At 43.3% G+C, this 19,994-nt stretch overlaps 1 protein-coding gene across 3 annotated transcripts in view; it reads left to right on the top strand.

The window, feature by feature from the left end:
• Window positions 1-16,843, top strand: part of GIMAP8 (GTPase, IMAP family member 8) — a 31,506-nt gene extending 14,663 nt beyond the window's left edge. For all 3 annotated transcript variants that reach the window (XM_033193688.1, XM_033193689.1, XM_033193690.1), the window contains 3 exons: window positions 8,691-8,736; window positions 11,874-12,500; window positions 14,546-16,843. In XM_033193688.1, coding sequence (XP_033049579.1) covers window positions 8,691-8,736; window positions 11,874-12,500; window positions 14,546-15,234 — 1,362 coding nt within the window. In that variant the 3' untranslated portion in view covers window positions 15,235-16,843. The remainder of the gene's footprint in view (window positions 1-8,690; window positions 8,737-11,873; window positions 12,501-14,545) is intronic.
• Window positions 16,844-19,994: the final 3,151 nt, after the last annotated feature.

The following is a 19,994-nucleotide window of genomic DNA, read 5'->3' as shown; positions in this document are numbered from 1 at the left end:
TTCGGCAAGGGGAAGCCCCAGAGGGTGTACAGCAGGCACATGCTGAGCCTGGGGGACGTTCAGGTCAGAGAGAGACTGTTCAGAGGGAAGAGTAATAAGCCCAAGCAGCATAGAAATAAGAGGGAAATCATTTACTGAATGCCCATTAAATTCTAGACACAGACATGAATTAATTAAGCCCTGGTGACAACCCTATGGACAGATGCTCTACACATGAGGAAACTGAGGCTCAAGAGAGCTGACGACACTCGCTCTCTTGTCTCCTAGCCTGAGTGCTCCCTCCTCTGTGACAATCTGTCTCTTCCTTGAGGGCTGCATGGAACAGGGATGTCAGTAGAGAGAAGAATGGGCATGTAGTAAGTTTCCTACAATGAAACCCTCTTGTTTAACATGCTCCAGTGACTTCCTGCTGATCGTAAGGTAAAGTTCAGAATCCTCAATTGGCTTGACTCCTTGCCCTGTGCTCTGCTGTCTATGCCTTGGCCCTGCTGGCCTTCCTGTTTTCCCCTGAGTTACACTCACATCCACTCCTGAGCCTCAAGCCTGTGATTCTCTCTGCACTGACTCTTCCTCTCCCCACTCCCACCCTGTACCAGGTTTGCTTTTATTTCTCCATCTGCATCAGCTAAAAGTCACTTCCTCAGGGAGTCCTCCCTGACCATCCTGGCTCTCAGGCCTTGGAATGAGCCCCACAGTTTCCTTTCCTCATGGCAATGTCATCACCATATCAAGTGATTTCACGGGTTGTCTCCCTACAAATTCCATGAGGGCAGAAGAAATCATAACTGTTTTGTTGACTACAGCATCTTAGTTTTGTCTTCTGTAAAGCAGAGATAATAATCACATGTATGTCAGGAATTGCTCTGAGAATTAAATGAAATGCTTACAAAGTTGTTAACAAATGCTTGAAACTTGGTAGGTGTTCAGTAATTATGCTGTTATTATTATGACTATGAAAATGCTTGAGGATTAAATAAATTAAGGAATCATTAAGAACTTTAACAACCCAGAGACTGAGTCAGAGCTATAGTTTGAGGACTCTATGCCCTGGAAATAAAAAAAAAATTAGTATACATAAAGATAGATGTACAAGAAGAGTTAGCACAGCATCATTTGAAACAGTAAAACCAGAAATAACCTGAAGATTGATCAATCAAAAGATGGTTGAATCAGTTATGCATGTCCGTACTATGGAATAAATTCTATCTACTTAAAGAATGATGTAGCTCTATTTATATTGACTTTTACAGATGTACAGAATGCATTGTTAAGCAGATTGTAGAAGGAATAACTTAATAAGTCTTCATATGTTCATGTATGCTTGTATGTATTTGTATGAACATAGAAAAAGATAGAAGGATATATACCAGTTAACAACTGTTACTTTTCTGGTGGAGTGGGAATGCAAAGATCATTAGTTTTTATATTACGGACATTTATCTTGTAATGATCTTTTGCATTTAGAGAACATTAAAGAATTTGAACTGCGCTATGTAAGGTTAAAGAAATCTGATAATGACAGCTAAATGGAGAGGATGCAGGGAGAGGGATGGTTGAAGGTATCACTGATATTGGGCAAAGCCAGGCAAGAAAGCAGAGGAAAGGTTTCCTTGGCTGGCATGAAGATTTAACAAAGATAAGGTTAAAACGAAGTCTAGGAAGCTTCTAAGACTAGCAGGTTCATCAAGATTGCATACTGTTTTTTCACCTCCTTTCTTGATTCCACAACAATAAATATTTTGGAACTAAGTATAAGGATTCCCCAGGCAGGAGAAGGGGATGTCAGTTATGTGTTTGGTTCTCTATCCTGTTGTCTCCATTTGCCAGACTTGGGGGTGTGGGGGACAGGATTCCAAATTATACTGGACAATTAACCTCAGGTTAGAAGAAGCTTCCTTTCCATACTGGGAGTAGTGAGGGAAGGAGACATTGGAAACATCACCTTCTCTGAGAACCAGTCATAGCAGCCTCAGGGGATATAAGGATCCAATGCCATTGTGGGCAGGTCCACAAAGAGCAACAAAGACCATGACCAGGGCCTTGATTTGACCACATCTGACTCAGCAGATCACTCTGAATTAATACTTCAATTTCCCTTTTTTTTTTTGTTTGTGGAAGATGAAGTTTTAGATCTGTGTGCACTATTTTGTTCTTTTATTTTCTTTTTCTTTTTTTTTTTATTATTATACTTTAAGTTCTAGGGTACATGTGCATAACGTGCAGGTTTGTTACATATGTATATTTGTGCCATGTTGGTGTGCTGCACCCATCCATTTGTCAGCACTCATCAACTCGTCATTTACATCAGGTATAACTCCCCAGTGCAATCCCTCCCCCCTCCCCCCTCCCCATGATAGGCCCCGGTGTGTGATGTTCCCCTTCCCGAGTCCAAGTGATCTCATTGTTCAGTTCCCACCTATGAGTGAGAACATGCGGTGTTTGGTTTTCTGTTCTTGTGATAGTTTGCTAAGAATGATGGTTTCCAGCTGCATCCATGTCCCTACAAAGGACACGAACTCATCCTTTTTTATGGCTGCATAGTATTCCATGGTGTATATGTGCCACATTTTCTTAATCCAATCTGTCACTGATGGACATCTGGGTTGATTCCAAGTCTTTGCTGTTGTGAATAGTGCCACAATAAACATACGTGTGCATGTGTCTTTATAGCAGCATGATTTATGATCCTTTGGGTATATACCCAGTAATGGGATGGCTGGGTCATATGGTACTTCTAGTTCTAGATCCTTTAGGAATCGCCATACTGTTTTCCATAACAGTTGAACTAGTTCACAATCCCACCAACAGTGTAAAAGTGTTCCTATTTCTCCACATCCTCTCCAGCACCTGTTGTTTCCTGACTTTTGAATGATTGCCATTCTAACTGGTGTGAGATGGTATCTCATTGTGGTTTTGATTTGCATTTCTCTGATGGCCAGTGATGATGAGCATTTTTTCATGTGTCTGTTGGCTGTATGCATGTCTTCTTTTGAGAAATGTCTGTTCATATCCTTTGCCCACTTTTTGATGGGGTTGTTTGTTTTTTTCTTGTAAATTTGTTTGAGTTCTTTGTAGGTTGTGGATATTAGCCCTTTGTCAGATGAGTAGATTGCAAAAATTTTCTCCCATTCTGTAGGTTGCCTGTTGACTCTGATGGTAGTTTCTTTTGCTGTGCAGAAGCTCTTTAGTTTAATTAGATCCCATTTGTCAATTTTGGCTTTTGTTGCCGTTGCTTTTGGTGTTTTAGACATGAAGTCCTTGCGCATGCCTATGTCCTGAATGGTACTACCTAGGTTTTCTTCTAGGGTTTTTATGGTATTAGGTCTAACATTTAAGTTTCTAATCCATCTTGAATTAATTTTCGTATAAGGAGTAAGGAAAGGATCCAGTTTCAGCTTTCTACTCATGGCTAGCCAATTTTCCCAGCACCATTTATTAACTAGGGAATCCTTTCCCCATTTCTTGTTCCTCTCAGGTTTGTCAAAGATCAGATGGCTGTAGATGTGTGGTATTATTTCTGAGGACTCTGTTCTGTTCCATTGGTCTATATCTCTGTTTTGGTACCAGTACCATGCTGTTTTGGTTACTGTAGCCTTGTAGTATAGTTTGAAGTCAGGTAGCGTGATGCCTCCAGCTTTGTCCTTTTGACTTAGGATTGTCTTGGCACTGTGGGCTCTTTTTTGGTTCCATATGAACTTTAAAGCAGTTTTTTCCAATTCTGTGAAGAAACTCATTGGTAGCTTGATGGGGATGGCATTGAATCTATAAATAACCTTGGGCAGTATGGCCATTTTCACGATATTGATTCTTCCTATCCGTGAGCATGGTATGTTCTTCCATTTGTTTGTGTCCTCTTTGATTTCACTGAGCAGCGGTTGTAGTTGTCCTTGAAGAGGTCCTTTACATCCCTTGTAAGTTGGATTCCTAGGTTTTTTTTTTTTTTTTTTTTTTTTTTTTTTGAGACGGAGTCTCGCTCTGTCGCCCGGACTGGAGTGCAGTGGCCAGATCTCAGCTCACTGCAAGCTCTGCCTCCTGGGTTTACGCCATTCTCCTGCCTCAGCCTCCTGAGTAGCTGGGACTACAGGCGCCAGCCACCTCGCCCGGCTAGTTTTTTTTGTATTTTTAGTAGAGACGGGGTTTCAGCGTATTAGCCAGGATGGTCTCGATCTCCTGACCTCGTGATCCGCCCGTCTCGGCCTCCCAAAGTGCTGGGATTACAGGCTTGAGCCACCGCGCCCGGCCGATTCCTAGGTATTTTATTCTCTTTGAAGCAATTGTGAATGGAAGTTCATTCCTGATTTGGCTCTCTGTTTGTCTGTTACTGGTGTATAAGAATGCTTGTGATTTTTGCACATTAATTTTGTATCCTGAGACTTTGCTGAAGTTGCTTATCAGCTTAAGGAGATTTTGGGCTGAGACAATGGGGTTTTCTAAATATACAATCATGTCATCTGCAAACAGGGACAATTTGACTTCTTCTTTTCCTAACTGAATACCCTTTATTTCTTTCTCTTGCCTGATTGCCCTAGCCAGAACTTCCAACACTATGTTGAATAGGAGTGGTGAGAGAGGGCATCCCTGTCTTGTGCCAGTTTTCAAAGGGAATTTTTCCAGTTTTTGCCCATTCAGTATGATATTGGCTGTGGGTTTGTCATAAATAGCTCTTATTATTTTGAGGTACATTCCATCAATACCGAATTTATTGAGCGTTTTTAGCATGAAGGGCTGTTGAATTTTGTCAAAGGCCTTTTCTGCATCTATTGAGATAATCATGTGGTTCTTGTCTTTGGTTCTGTTTATATGCTGGATTACGTTTATTAATTTGCGAATGTTGAACCAGCCTTGCATCCCAGGGATGAAGCCCACTTGATCATGGTGGATAAGCTTTTTGATGTGCTGCTGAATCCAGTTTGCCAGTATTTTATTGAGGATTTTTGCATCGATGTTCATTAGGGATATTGATCTAAAATTCTCTTTTTTTGTTGTGTCTCTGCCAGGCTTTGGTATCAGGATGATGTTGGCCTCATAAAATGAGTTAGGGAGGATTTCCTCTTTTTCTATTGATTGGAATAGTTTCAGAAGGAATGGTACCAGCTCCTCCTTGTACCTCTGGTAGAATTCAGCTGTGAATCCATCTGGTCCTGGACTTTTTTTGGTTGGTAGGCTATTAATTATTGCCTCGATTTCAGAGCCTGCTATTGGTCTATTCAGGGATTCAACTTCTTCCTGGTTTAGTCTTGGAAGAGTGTAAGTGTCCAGGAAATTATCCATTTCTTCTAGATATTCTAGTTTATTTGCTGTAGAGGTGTTTATAGTATTCTCCAATGGTAGTTTGTATTTCTGTGGGGTCAGTGGTGATATCCCCTTTATCATTTTTTATTGTGTCTATTTGATTCTTCTCTCTTTTCTTTTTTATTAGTCTTGCTCGCGGTCTGTCAATTTTGTTGATCTTTTCAAAAAACCAACTCCTGGATTCATTGATTTTTTGGAGGGTTTTTTGTGTCTCTATCTCCTTCAGTTCTGCTCTGATCTTAGTTATTTCTTGCCTTCTGCCAGCTTTTGAATGTGTTTGCTCTTGCTTCTCTAGTTCTTTTCATTGTGATGTTAGAGTGTCAATTTTAGATCTTTCCAGCTTTCTCTTGTGGGCATTTAGTGCTATACATTTCCCTCTACACACTGCTTTAAATGTGTCCCAGAGATTCTGGTATGTTGTATCTTTGTTCTCATTGGTTTCAAAGAACATCTTTATTTCTGCCTTCATTTCGTTATGTACCCAGTAGTCATTCAGGAGCAGGTTGTTCAGTTTCCATGTAGTTGAGCGGTTTTGATTGAGTTTCTTAGTCCTGAGTTCTAGTTTGATTGCACTGTGGTCTGAGAGACAGTTTGTTATAATTTCTGTTTTTGTACATTTGCTGAGGAGTGCTTTACTTCCAATTATGTGGTCAATTTTGGAATAAGTGTGATGTGGTGCTGAGAAGAATGTATATTCTGTTGATTTGGGGTGGAGAGTTCTATAGATATCTATTAGGTCCACTTGGTGCAGAGATGAGTTCAATTCCTGGATATCCTTGTTAACTTTCTGTCTCGTTGATCTGTCTAATGTTGACAGTGGGGTGTTGAAGTCTCCCATTATTATTGTATGGGAGTCTAAGTCTCTTTGTAAGTCTCTAAGGACTTGCTTTATGAATCTGGGTGCTCCTGTATTGGGTGCATATATATTCAGGATAGTTAGCTCTTCCTGTTGAATTGATCCCTTTACCATTATGTAATGGCCTTCTTTGTCTCTTTTGATCTTTGATGGTTTAAAGTCTGTTTTATCAGAGACTAGGATTGCAACTCCTGCTTTTTTTTGTTCTCCATTTGCTTGGTAGATCTTCCTCCATCCCTTTATTTTGAGCCTATGTATGTCTCTGCATGTGAGATGGGTCTCCTGAATACAGCAGACTGATTGGTCTTGACTCTTTATCCAGTTTGCCAGTCTGTGTCTTTTAATTGGAGCATTTAGTCCATTTGCATTTAAGGTTAATATTGTTATGTGTGAATTTGATCCTGCCATTATGATATTAACTGGTTATTTTGCTCGTTAGTTGATGCAGTTTCTTCCTAGCCTCGATGGTCTTTACATTTTGGCATGTTTTTGCAATGGCTGGTACCGGTTGTTCCTTTCCATGTTTAGTGCTTCCTTCAGGGTCTCTTGGAAGGCAGGCCTGGTGGTGACAAAATCTCTAAGCATTTGCTTATCTATAAAGGATTTTATTTCTCCTTCACTTATGAAACTTAATTTGGCTGGATATGAAATTCTGGGTTTAAAATTATTTTCTTTAAGAACGTTGAATATTGGCCCCCACTCTCTTCTGGCTTGTAGAGTTTCTGCCGAGAGATCTGCTGTTAGTCTGATGGGCTTCCCTTTGTGGGTAACCTGACCTTTCTCTCTGGCTGCCCTTAAGACTTTTTCCTTCATTTCAACTTTGGTGAATCTGGCAATTATGTGTCTTGGAGTTGCTCTTCTCGAGGAGTATCTTTGTGGCATTCTCTGTATTTCCTGAATTTGAATGTTGGGCTGCCCTACTAAGTTGGGGAAGTTCTCCTGAATGATATCCTGAAGAGTGTTTTCCAACTTGGTTCCATTTTCCCCCTCACTTTCAGGCACCCCAATCAGATGTAGATTTGGTCTTTTTACATAATCCCATACTTCTTGCAGGCTTTGTTCATTTCTTTTTCTTCTTTTTTCTTTTGGTTTCTATTCTTGCTTCGTTTCATTCATTTGATCCTCAATCGCTGATACTCTTTCTTCCAGTTGATCAAGTTGGTTACTGAAGCTTGTGCATTTGTCACGTATTTCTCATGTCATGGTTTTCATCTCTGTCGTTTCGTTTATGACCTTCTCTGCATTAATTATTCTAGCTATCAATTCTTCCACTCTTTTTTAAAGATTTTTAGTTTCTTTGTGCTGGGTATGGAATTCCTCCTTTAGCTCTGAGAAGTTTGATGGACTGAATCCTTCTTCTCTCATCTCGTCAAAGTCATTCTCCGTCCAGCTTTGATCCGTTGCTGGTGATGAGCTGCGCTCCTTTGCAGGGGGAGATGTGCTCTTATTTTTTGAATTTCCAGCTTTTCTGCCCTGCTTCTTCCCCATCTTTGTGGTTTTATCTGTCTCTGGTCTTTGATGATGGTGACGTACTGATGGGGTTTTGGTGTAGGTGTCTTTCCTGTTTGATAGTTTTCCTTCTAACAGTCAGGACCGTCAGCTGTAGGTCTGTTGGAGATTGCTTGAGGTCCACTCCAGACCCTGTTTGCCTGGGTGTCAGCAGCAGAGGGTGCAGAAGATAGAATATTGCTGAACAGCGAGTGTACCTGTCTGATTCTTACTTTGGAAGCTTCCTCTCAGGGGTGTACTCCACCATGTGAGGTGTGGGGTGTCAGTCTGCCCCTAGTGGGGGATGTCTCCCAGTTAGGCTACTCAGGGGTCAGGGACCCACTTGAGCAGGCAGTCTGTCCCTTCTCAGATCTCAACCTCCGTGTTGGGAGATCCACTGCTCTCTTCAAAGCTGTCAGACAGAGTCGTTTGCATCTGCAGAGGTTTCTGCTGCTTTTGTTGTTGTTGTTGTTGTTTAGCTGTGCCCTGTCCCCAAAGGTGGAGTCTACAGAGACAGGCAGGTTTCCTTGAGCTTCTGTGAGCTCCACCCAGTTCGAGCTTCCTAGTGGCTTTGTTTACCTACTTAAGCCTCAGCAATGGCGGGCGCCCCTCCCCCAGCCTCGCTGCTGCCTTGTGGTTAGATCGCAGACTGCTGTGCTAGCAATGAGGGAGGCTCCATGGGCGTGGGACCCTCCCGGCCAGGTGTGAGATATAATCTCCTGGTGTGCCTGTTTGCTTGAAGCGCAGTATTGGGGTGGGAGTTACCCGATTTTCCAGGTGTTGTGTGTCTCAGTTCCCCTGGCTAGGAAAAGGGATTCCCTTCCCCCTTGCGATTCCCAGGTGAGGTGATGCCTCGCCCTGCTTCAGCTCTCGCTGGTCAGGCTGCAGCAGCTGACCAGCACCGATTGTCCGGCACTCCCTAGTGAGATGAACCCAGTACCTCAGTTGAAAATGCAGAAATCACCGGTCTTCTGTGTCGCTCGCGCTGGGAGTTGGAGACTGGAGCTGTTCCTATTCCGCCATCTTGCTCCGCCCCTGTTCCTTTATTTTCTAGGATTGTGTAAATGAAGCTGCATCTCAAGAGGGAGACAAGCCACATGGTAAGTTGATCTTTAAGAAACATTAAGCTGACGCTTGTATTCTTTTGAATGCATTCTGCAGCCAAAGTGAGTGGAAACATTATCCATATAAACCAGAACAAAAATTCACCCTGGGGACCTAGCTGAGGTTGGTTCCCGCAACCTGTCCCCCAGGAAACTCCTAACACTTGTGAGTAGGTATAGCACCAGCAAAGTTCCTGGACCCAGCTAGCGTGTCCTTGGATTTTTCTGAAGGGTTACAGAGCTGGGCTTGCCTCTTGTGTCTTCTTTCCTAACTCAGACTCTTCTTTTTGCCTTGGATCTGGCCCTGCCCAAGTTTTGACTCCTCTTAGGAAAGCAGAAATCACTCCTTCATGGACAACACCAACTTGAAGAATTCTCTGATGGGGTGCAGTATTCATGTTACGATTGCCAGTAATGATAAATCCTGCACATCTGCATAAGTCGAGATGTGTAGATCCACCTCTTTCTGTTTAGTAGATGCAGTTTGTTTCACAATATGGACACACACAACCAATGCAACCATGCCTTTACTGATGGATTTGTGGGTTATTTCTGGGTCAGCCCTGTGAGAGCTCTGAGTATCCAGTCGTGAATAAGATAGATAAGATCCTTTTCCTTGTGGAAATTTCCCAAATAATAAAATCATAATTTTAATAGTATTGATAATAATTGCTGCTAAGGCTGGGTGCATTGGCTCATGGCTGTAATCCCAGCACTTTGGGAGGCCGAGTGGGTGGAACACTTGATGCCAGGAGTTCAAGACCAGCTTGGCCAACATGGCAAAACTCTGTCTCTACTAAAAATACAAAAATTAGCCAGGCATAGTGGTGCATGCCTGTCGTCTCAGCTACTCGGGAGGCTGAGACATGAGAATCACTTGAATCTGGGAGTGCAAGGTTGTAGTAAGCTGAGATCACGCCACTGCACTCCAGTCTGGGCAACAGAGCAAGACCCTGTCTCAAAAAAAATTGCAGCTGACATTATGTCCTGGGAAATAACTTTTATATACATGTAATTCAATCTTCATAGCATATTCATATATAATCCTCTTAAAATACACAGTTCAATTCTCATAACAATCTTGTAAAGAAGACGTTGTGAACCTCATTCCTCATTTCACAGCTGAGTGCACTCAGCCAGAAATACATGTACTCAGGCAGAAGGATTTCAAAATTCTGGCAATGACCTTTGGCCAAGACCCCCAGGAACACACATGTGACTGAACAAAAGTGCATTTATTGACCTGTGGCTGTGAGGGCCCAGCACACCATGGGGAGTTACAGGGATGTCAGAAAGAGGGGGCTGGGAAGGACTTTTTATAGGATGTGGGCTCGTGTTAGATGATTTTGAGGAAGGTTCCAGGAAGTGGGACTTTGCTCCAGGATGGATGCTCTTAGGAAGTGGGGGGTAGTTCCACAATGAAGTGTTTGAATAATTCTTCTGTCCAAAGTGACAAGGGTGGAGCGAGGCTAAAACTATAAGGATGAAGCTGTCATCTATTTAGCCAGGGCAGGGGACGTTCAGGCAATGCTGTTGTTTTTGTGTGCTCAGACATGATTGTAGAGTGGTTGTGGAAGACATGAGTCTTCCACAGACTTGTGTCTGATTTTCTGCAATACTGTGGATGAGAGACAGGAGGGTGCCATGGCCTTGCTGTGGAGGCCAGACCAGCTCCTGGCTCTCAAGGGTTACTTATTATCCCTTCTCACTCCTACTTTTAACCACTGCGCTGTATGGTCTCTCCAAATTGAAGAGAGTCCATATTTGAAATAAATATAAAATTATTATTTTGGTAAGAATAGAGGAATTACACATGGCAGCTAATTTGTATGGTTTTGTAGGGAGTAATTTAGGTGAAGGTCTCTTGAAGAAGTTATATTTGCACTGGAACCCAATTAGCCAGCAGGAGTTAGAACGGGAGGCAAAGAAAGTACTATCATATGGGTAAAAGTCCTGAAGGCTATAAAGGAAGGGGGTGGGGAGTGTGAGGGAGGGAGGGCTGCTTCCAGACCTGACTCAAGTTCCTCCTTACCTGTGAAGCCTTCCATGCACACTTCTGTAACAGTCAGGTCCTAAGGGTTTTACAGGTGCTGTTTCCTTTAGTCTTTTGAACCTCAACATGGGCATTAGATTCCCATTCTACCAACAGATTTGCAAAGCAGTAAGTTTTCCAAGGCAACACAGCAAGGGCCTTTGATGCTGCGTCCATCCCGCCTTCCCAACTTGCTGCTCAGACCCTTCCCATGAAGGCTGTTGATGACTCAGCCTCAGAGAAAGCTCCCTGCAGTTGCTGACTCTCCCTTTTGCTCAGTACATAGGTCTGCTGTTGATGCTGCCTCAGCCAGGGGATGTGTGCAGAGATAGTTGTAGGGTGCAGGTTTGCAGGTTTTTACAGCAATTTATTGAGGTACAATTTACATAGAGTAACATACACAAGTCTTAAGTAAACAGCTTGATACCTTTTTCTGTATCTATACGTATGGGGTCCCCATCTAGATAAAGCTATAGAGCATTTCCGTCATCTTAGAGATTCTTACTGCCCCTCAACAAAGAGAAACACTGTCCAGACTTCTATCAACATAGATTAATTTGGTCTGTTCTTCAACTTCAGATGATAGAATCACATAGTATGCAGTTTTTGTGTCTTGCTTCTTTTACTTAGCGTGTTTTTTGAGATCCATCTATATTGCATATCACTAGTTCACTTTTTAAAAAAAATTGCTGAGTGTATTTGATTTTATAACACCAAGGGGCATTTGAAAATCAGATTCTCACTGCTCCTGCCTTAGCCCCTGGACTTACCTTTGGTAAGTACTTACCTTTGGTAGGCCCCAGTACTTACATTTGATAACAAAATGAGGGGAACCCTGAGGACCAAGACCAATGAAGGCCAAAGTTGGCATGTTCGTGTTCCTGGGGAATCTTAAGCTCCATGACTAGCTCTGAGTTCACTCCTGCTCCTGTTTGTGGCTTTTACCTCGATGGAGAGCCTCTGGCCAAGAGTAGAGTTCTACTGGTTTACAGTGTTGTTGCCATTCTCTATATAAGTTGGCAGGGATGAGAAATCATAAAACCTGCCCACATCCATATTCAACTGCAGGAAGAGACTCTGAACCTGTCCATTTGTCCCACAGGCCCAAGGGAGAGGCAGCTGCAGTCCACAGGACCCAAGCAGAATCTGGGGACATCAGAACTGACAGTCCTCCTCGTGGGGAAACGCGGTGCTGGAAAAAGTGCAGCAGGAAACAGCATTCTGGGGAGGCGGGCCTTTCAGACTGGATTTAGTGAGCGGTCAGTAACCCAGAGCTTCTCGTCTGAGAGCAGAAGCTGGAGAAAAAAGAAAGTTTCGATCACTGATACTCCGGACATCTCAACTTTAAAGAACATTGACTCAGAAGTTAGAAAACACATCTGTACAGGCCCCCATGCCTTCCTGCTGGTGACACCACTGGGCTTTTACACTAAGAATGATGAGGCAGTGCTGAACACCATCCAAAACAGTTTTGGAGAAAAATTCTTTGAGTACATGATCATACTCTTTACGAGGAAAGAAGATTTAGGGGATCAGGATCTAGATACAGTCTTAAGAAGGAGCAGTGAAACTCCCCATAGTCTCATCCAGAAATGTAAAAACAGATACGTTGCCTTCAACTACCGGGCAACAGGAGAAGAAGAGCAAAGGCAGGTGGACGAACTCCTGGAAAAAATTGAGAGCATGGTGCATCAGAATGGGAACAAGCATTGTGTTTTCAGAGAAAAAGGTAAAGCTGTGAATAGAATATATATTTTTATATATATCATTAAAAAAGGTATAAAATATACAATAACTTTTTATTTTCTAAAAGGCATAGAGAAGATAAAAAGGACAGGTCTTCTGTTTCTGTGTTAATTTGCTTAGGATGACAGCCTCCAGCTCTATGTATGTTACTGCAAAGGACAGGATTTCATTCTTTTTTTATGGTTGCCTATTATTCTATGGTGCATATGTACCTGTACCTAAAATAAAAGTTGAATTACAAAAGAAAAGAAATTGAAACTGGCAGAAAAATAAAGGAAGGACAGGTCTGTTCTATTCACTAACTCTTTTCTCTGTCTTTGCTTCTCAAATTATACCGAAGTTAGAGCCTTTCCATGCGCATTCTCTTGAACTGATCTTTAATTTTTTCATGATCCCTACTATCTCTTCAACTGGATGATGTGGGTCTTGAGGAACGAAGCTGATGCTTTCCAACCCTTTGTTTCCCCACAGTATACTGTTGCCCAGAGCTTGGCACACTGCTCTTTTTACTACTTAAGAAGGACTCCTCACCCACTTAGTGCTACACGTTCAGTTTACCTATGCTGAGGTCCTTCCCATTCTTACTTATCCCGTTTTTTTTCTGCTTCAAACACCCTCATCCAGGAAGAGCATAAAACCCAAAGGAGCATATCTTCTTATTGAACCCTCCTTTAGAAGTACAGATACGTGGGAAATTCAGGAGAGGCTGTGTGTAGAGAACCCAATTTGAAACAGGTTTTAGAGAATGGGTAGGCATTAAATGGATGAGCAGAAAGCTGGAAGATATTCCAGAGAGTATACCAGCAATTTGAAGCAAAGATGTCAGGCTAAGCATGACACTTGTTAGGGGACAAAAAAGAATAATCTTGGTGGAGATGGGGGTTCACATCTCTAAAGGAAATCTTCCAAGAACTTTGAAGATTAAGACATTGAACATTAAGAATATTGAATTAGAGAATATGGGATGGGGAGTGAGGTCGGATTTCAGAGGTATATGAGAATCATACCCTCTGTAGGTACAGAAGTAGGGACTGAAATATATGACAAATATGGGAGTGTTGGAAGATTAAGCTATTGTTCATCTGCTGAGCATAACTATGAAGTTGAAGTTCAGGATAAACAGGTTAATAATTTCCCCTTGAAGAAAGAGCATGAGATGTGCTTTCTTCCTCCTTTGCTTTGAAGTAGATATTAGCTATTTGATATGAAATTCATAATGGAAGAGAACTATGAAGAGACTTGAATGAGCACTGGACTGTCACAGTGCAAGTGCAAAAGCATAAGGACAATCTGCAAAGAACACATATTGTAAGGTCTCTATGCGTCTGTAAATTCCATTTATAGGGAAATTCATTCTCTTTCTCCATCATGGACACCACACACCCAACAGTGTTAGCGGATATTCATTATTATAACCATGCAGTTTCTTTGACTCATCAGTGAAAGGCAATTAAGTTCAATGTGGTTTCAATGAGAAATGAATTTTTACATAACTAAGGAAACTGATAATCTATCAGTGGTGTGTAGAGTTCCTTTTTCATGAAAGTCAATTTTACAGAATAATTCTTTAAATACTGTAAGGAGATGTTGCTATAGTTAGCAGTAGTTGGGAGTGAGAAGATATAGTTGTAACAGGAACAGAAGACAAAGGGATAAGATGTGTAGACGGGACGTGGCTGAGGGAAGTAGAGAGTAAGAAGGCCAGGGGGCACTTACAGGTGCCAGGGAGTCTGGAAGGTGCTGCAAAAAGGGAGCAGAGCCAATTCAGTGATAGGAACAGTGCCACATTGGTGGATAAACCCTGGACGGAGACTGTAGTCCAAGTCCTGCCATGAGTCCACAGACTAAGCGAACTGGTCCAAGTCATTCCCGTGTTTGGAGATCCCCCTGCTTGGGTGAGAAGGAGGCCTTGATGCTGTTTGAACATCCTGTTTGTTTTAGTGATATAATGTTGCTTCATGGGATAACTTTAAAATCCAATTTCAGATCAGCCCATGGTCACGAATCTTTCCAACTTTCCTTTGACAGAAACCCTGAGCATTGTCCTCGTGGGGAGAAGTGGGACTGGGAAGAGTGCGACCGGGAACTCTATCCTCGGGAGCCTTGTCTTTACCTCTCAGCTCCGGGCCCAGCCAGTCACCAAGACCAGCCAGAGTGGCAGGAGGACCTGGGACGGACAGGAGGTGGTGGTTGTGGACACTCCTTCCTTCAACCAGATGCTGAAAGTCGAAAAAGACCCATCCCAGTTAGAAGAGGAGGTCAAGCGCTGTTTGTCCTGCTGTGAAAAAGGGGACACATTTTTTGTCCTGGTGTTCCAGCTGGGACGATTCACTGAAGAGGACAAAACAGCAGTGGCACAACTGGAGGCCATCTTTGGAGCAGACTTTATGAAATACACGATTGTGCTGTTCACCCGGAAGGAAGACCTAGGGACAGGGAAGTTGGAAGACTTCATCGGGAACTCAGATAACAAAGCCCTTAAGAACATTATTAAAAAGTGTGAGCGGCGTTATTGTGCTTTTAACAACAAAGAAACTGGCCAGGCCCAGGAAACCCAGGTGAAAGCTCTTTTAACAATGGTCAATAACCTGAGAAAGAAAAGTGGGTGGTCCGGGTATCCCCATACACAGGAGAACGTCAGCAAACTAACCAAAAATGTCCAGCAAACCTCCCAAGCCAAAAAACTCCTTAAAAATTTAAAAGATAAGTTACCATAGGTAGCCGAAGTGCCTGGGGTCTCTTCGGTTAGAGATACCCTCAGGTTGGGGGGAGGGGCGGGGCATGGTATGACTTGTGGGAAGGGAAGAGGGTTCATGGCTTTAAGGGCCTGAGAGGCAAATGCATCCCACCTTGTGATGTATCAGTTATTTGTAGATAAATAAATGGCAGGTGGGGGTGAATAGTAGGGGATTATAACAGAGAGAGAAGATACAAGGTGGGGAAATCTGGAAAAAGGTTTCAGACATTAGGCTGATAATAAGAGGTAGAATCAAGTCACAAGAATCACCTTACCTGTGTAGGTAGGTTGGAATCAGGATAGACACTGTGATCAAGGCTGAGGCCACCTGGGATCAGAATATAGATAGTCGTGCAGCAACCCAGGGGATCCAGATACATGAGACCAGGGCAGCGTTCAGCATACTCCTGGGCATGGCAGAAGTGGGAAGTAGACTCCAGAGGGCCTCTCTGTTGTCCAGGGCTGTTGGCTCCCTGAGCTCTCCTGTCTCCTTTGGGATGCGACTCAGAGCTAGAGTGTTCCTTTCTTCATATGGTAGCTATTCCTTACTGCTCTTCATATTCCACGCCTAGGTGTGAAATGGGACATAGTCTCCTCTTGCTGGCTGTCCCTGAGGAAACAGACATGAGTCATGGAGGTTCTGAATGATTTTATTGCTAATTATCACAGTGACATAGACTAGAACAGAAATTAGAAGCATAGTAAGATTGCCAAAATCAGAGAATCTTGCAAAGTTCTATAATTCTAAGTGTTGTTCTAGATTTCCTCTAGAGAAGGTTAATTGGAATCTCCATTGCATTTCTCTTTCTCCCTCTCTTTCTGCTGAGGTTAGGAAACAGGTTAAAACTCAGAGAACTCCAATAATAATGGTTTAAAAACAGCAGGGGCTTCCTGTATCTCATGTCGGGAAGCCAAGGAGTAGGCAGTCTGGGTCTGTGGGTGTCAACATCCCAGTTTTGTTCTATCTTTCTGTCGCACCTGCACTGGGATGTGGCTTCTACACTCGAGCTTGCTTCTTGGTTTCAAGACAGTGGTGTTCTTTCCATGGCTGAGCAGATTATTTTGAGAGATGGGTGATATGTGAAGAGAAATCTGGAACCTTCTTCTGGGTAGATATAGGGTAAGATGTTTTAAATGTTGAGCACTTTGTACATGGTTTGAGGGCATAATCTTTGTCATCCATTTTCTTCCCCTAGACAATATCAGGTTACTGTCAACATTAATCCATTTAAAAGAGCATGGGCTGTTGCCATTAATACTTTTGGATTCCATATAACCCTTAACATGAGAACTTCTAGAAAATGTGTGTGCCATGAACACAAAGAAGAGAGCAATAGACACCAGAGTTTACTTGAGGGTGGAGGGTGAGAGGAGGGTGAAGATTGAAAAGCTGCCTATTTGGTGTTATGCTGGTTTCCTGGGTGACAAAATTACCTGTACACCACACCTCTGTGACATACAACTTACCCATGTAACAAACCTGTGCATGTACCCCTTGAACCTGAAATAAAAGTTGGAAAGTAAAAAAAAAAGTGTGTAAATATATTTAGTTGAATGAAATAATAAAGATGAATCAGATTATGAATTCATATTCTCTTTCTGATTTCTAGTTTTCTGATTTAGGGAAGGAGCCTATCTTCATGAAGAAACAATTGCGATGTTTAGATGCCTTGACTCAGGCGAGGTTTTTGTATCCTTGGTACCTGAGGACATTTATTTAGACTGGGTGACAGCCATTTGGGTGGCAGGTCCCAGACAGCTCAGTGATCTTTCACTCTGGACATCTTACTATAGCAAAGACAAATCAATGTAACCAGTATCAGAACCAGAAACATGGGAGGAATAAAGTCTGAAAGGCATTTTGTGCTTCTTCCCTGAGTTTCCCTTCTGCTTGAAGACAGAAACCAATCCCAGTGTGCTACCTATGGCTGAGCAGGTGACACTGGGAGCTGCACAAGGCGGGTGATGTGTAGGCTAAGCAATGTGGCATCCTCTCACAGGTTGGCTCTAACGTACCTTGCTGTTTTTCTTTAGGTCCGAGTCTGAGCGGGGCGACAATACTGCTGTGTCAGTTTCTCTGAGAAGTACACGCTGAGAAAGAGTTAGGAACACAAGAGGTTTATTTGCGGGGAATGCCCATGGAAGACAAAAGAGGGATGAAGCAGAATTGGTCAGGGAAAGCCTTCAGACTGTCATTTAGACTGGACACTTGCAAGAGGAAAGTGGGGAGGAGCCGAGTTGGGCAGGGAGAGCCTGGCAAAGCCCAGGCCAGCTCAGTAAGGAATTCTGGGGCAAAGACAGATCAATAGCCAAGTCCTGCACTGGACAGACACTAGGAGCTCTGCTGTGCTCAGCTTTAGGCTAGGGACTGGCTGGAGAAAGCATGGCTTCAGCTCAGAAGCTGAGGTGGGGCCTGACAGCGTTGCAGCTGGAGGCTGCCAGCTAGCTGCATTCCTTGGAGCTGAACGGCAAGTTGCTTTCTGAAGTGAAAGCCTTCAAGAGTGGCATCCCTTCCTCACTGGCGTAACTGCCTGACATCCTCCATGCCTCACTGAAGACCCTCCTTGAGCTGAAAGTCCAGAATTGATATTCTGCTCTCTCTCAAACATATGTGCCTTACCAAGGCCGCTATCATGCTGGGCACCTAGTGCTTTTCCTGCCTCTTAAATGTGACGTCATTGAGGTAATGTGCTAGTTCTCAACTGGAAACAATTTTGCCCTGTAGAAGACATTTGGCAATTCCTGGAGAATTTTTTGTTTTGTTTTGTTTTTGAGACGGAGTCTTGCTCTGTCGCCCAGGCTGGAGCGCAGTGGTGCGATCTCGGCTCACTGCAAGCTCCGCCTCCCGGGTTCAGGCTATTCTCCTGCCTTGGCCTCCCGAGTAGCTGGGACTATAGGCGCCCTTCACCACGCCCGGCTAATTTTTAATTTTTTTTATTTTTAGTAGAGATGGGGTTTCACCGTGTTAGCCAGGATGATCTTGATCGTCTGACCTCGTGATCTGCCCACCTTGGCCTCCCAAAGTGCTGGGATTACAGGCGTGAGCCGCCGCGCCCTGCCTCCTGGAGAAATTTTTAGTTGCCACAACAGGGAGTGGGTGCTACTGGCATGTGGTAAATAGAGTCCGGAGATGCTACTGAACATCCTGAGATGCACGGGACAGTCCCCAACAACAGAGTTATCTGGACCAAATGTCAATAGTCCCGAGGCTGAGAGACCCTGATACAGTGGAACAATGTGCTAGATTGCAGGACATACAGATGGTCCAAACCTCTTTTCACTAGACAGTGGGAGAGGTAACTTCTAAGGAAGTGGTTTTTGCCTATTTACAGTGTCTCTGTTTTGCTAATGCACTCAGAACATGCTTATTTTTTCACAATGTCTTCCAGCACCCCCAGCCTCCTCTCCTTCCTCATAGCAATCTTTTTCACTTCATTTCTCTCTTTTCCTGCACTGAGAAAGATGTACTGAAGGACAAGGCTTTTGTGATGAACTTAGCATAAAGAGCAAAAAAAAAAAAAAAAAAAAAGGTTCATGATACCATAAAGACAGAAAATCCCATAAAATTTGGCTACATTTCTGCAAGGGAGTCAGCTAAGTTGTTGACATGATCTGTGAAGCCTGCCAGCAAGCTCACTTCCCTAGAAGAATCCCCAGGCCACTTAGCTATGAGCCTCTTCTCCTCCTACCTCAAATGAAGCATCCACCTTTTCAGTAAAAGCCCTCTCCTTCTTAGCCCATCATTACATTAGTTTGTTCCATGGGCCCATTGGTCCAGCCTCTACCACTAGCGCACTATCATCCTCCCTAGCAGATGAAGGCATTAGCAGGCCTCACCTCTCATTCTCCCATGAGAGGCAGCTTGATGTTCCTTACAAACCTCCGTGGCCTTCACTCTTGCACCTCTGTATTTCTGTGAATACACACAGGATGTGCTCAACAGGCTGGTGTAGAATCTAGTTGTGAACAACTTGATCAGCATGATGTATTTTCCTCTTCAGCTACAAACAGCTCCTGTTTATTGCTCTTCACTTCACATCGTCCTCATGTATGTTGGTGGGTGGTGGTGTGGCGGGCTTGCATTTCCTGACCCACAGATTATAGGGCAGTGTGTAGGCTGATTAAAAGGGGCCAAGCCAGGGCCAAGGTGTCATGCCTAAAAGACCCTCTGGGAATATATTTGTAACTTGTCCTTCGAAAATCATCAGTAACCTGAAGTTTAAAATGACATCGTGTCGACAATAATTATGAATGTTTTCCTAGCTTGCAACCCACCTGCTCCTGCGGCACTATGGGCTGCCAGCAAGTTCCTGTTTCCTCTCAATTTATTTCTGAGGTTTCCCAATGGATGAGTTACATTAGCTCCGAAAACTTCTGTCACTTGTCACGTGGCATTTATCTTTTACTTTTGTCCTCATCCAAATCCTTCTCCACTGGGTGCTGCTTACTAGGCACTGTTAACTACAAAGCATGCCTTTCAATCCTGCTGGCCACCATAGCTTCAAGTCAACACTGCAAGGTCTACTGGGTATTGGAGCATGCGCTAAACACCTTTGGTCTTTCCTCTATTTGTGTTTTCACTGGGTAATGAGGTTCTCATGGGCACCACTTTTGGCTCCACTGGCTGTTCATCCCTTCCTTCCTGGGTTTCCTATTTTGCAAATGGTGCCATAATCTGTCAAGTTGTCCAAGCCAGAAGCCTTGACTGTTTCTTCCAATAAATAACAAAGAGTTGTGATT

Source organism: Trachypithecus francoisi, unplaced genomic scaffold, assembly GCF_009764315.1.
Source record: "Trachypithecus francoisi isolate TF-2019V2 unplaced genomic scaffold, Tfra_2.0 Lachesis_group4, whole genome shotgun sequence".
In the NCBI taxonomy this organism is placed as follows: domain Eukaryota; kingdom Metazoa; phylum Chordata; class Mammalia; order Primates; family Cercopithecidae; genus Trachypithecus; species Trachypithecus francoisi.
The sequence above is the reverse complement of the archived record's forward strand: the minus strand, read 5'-3'. Positions and strand labels throughout refer to the sequence as shown.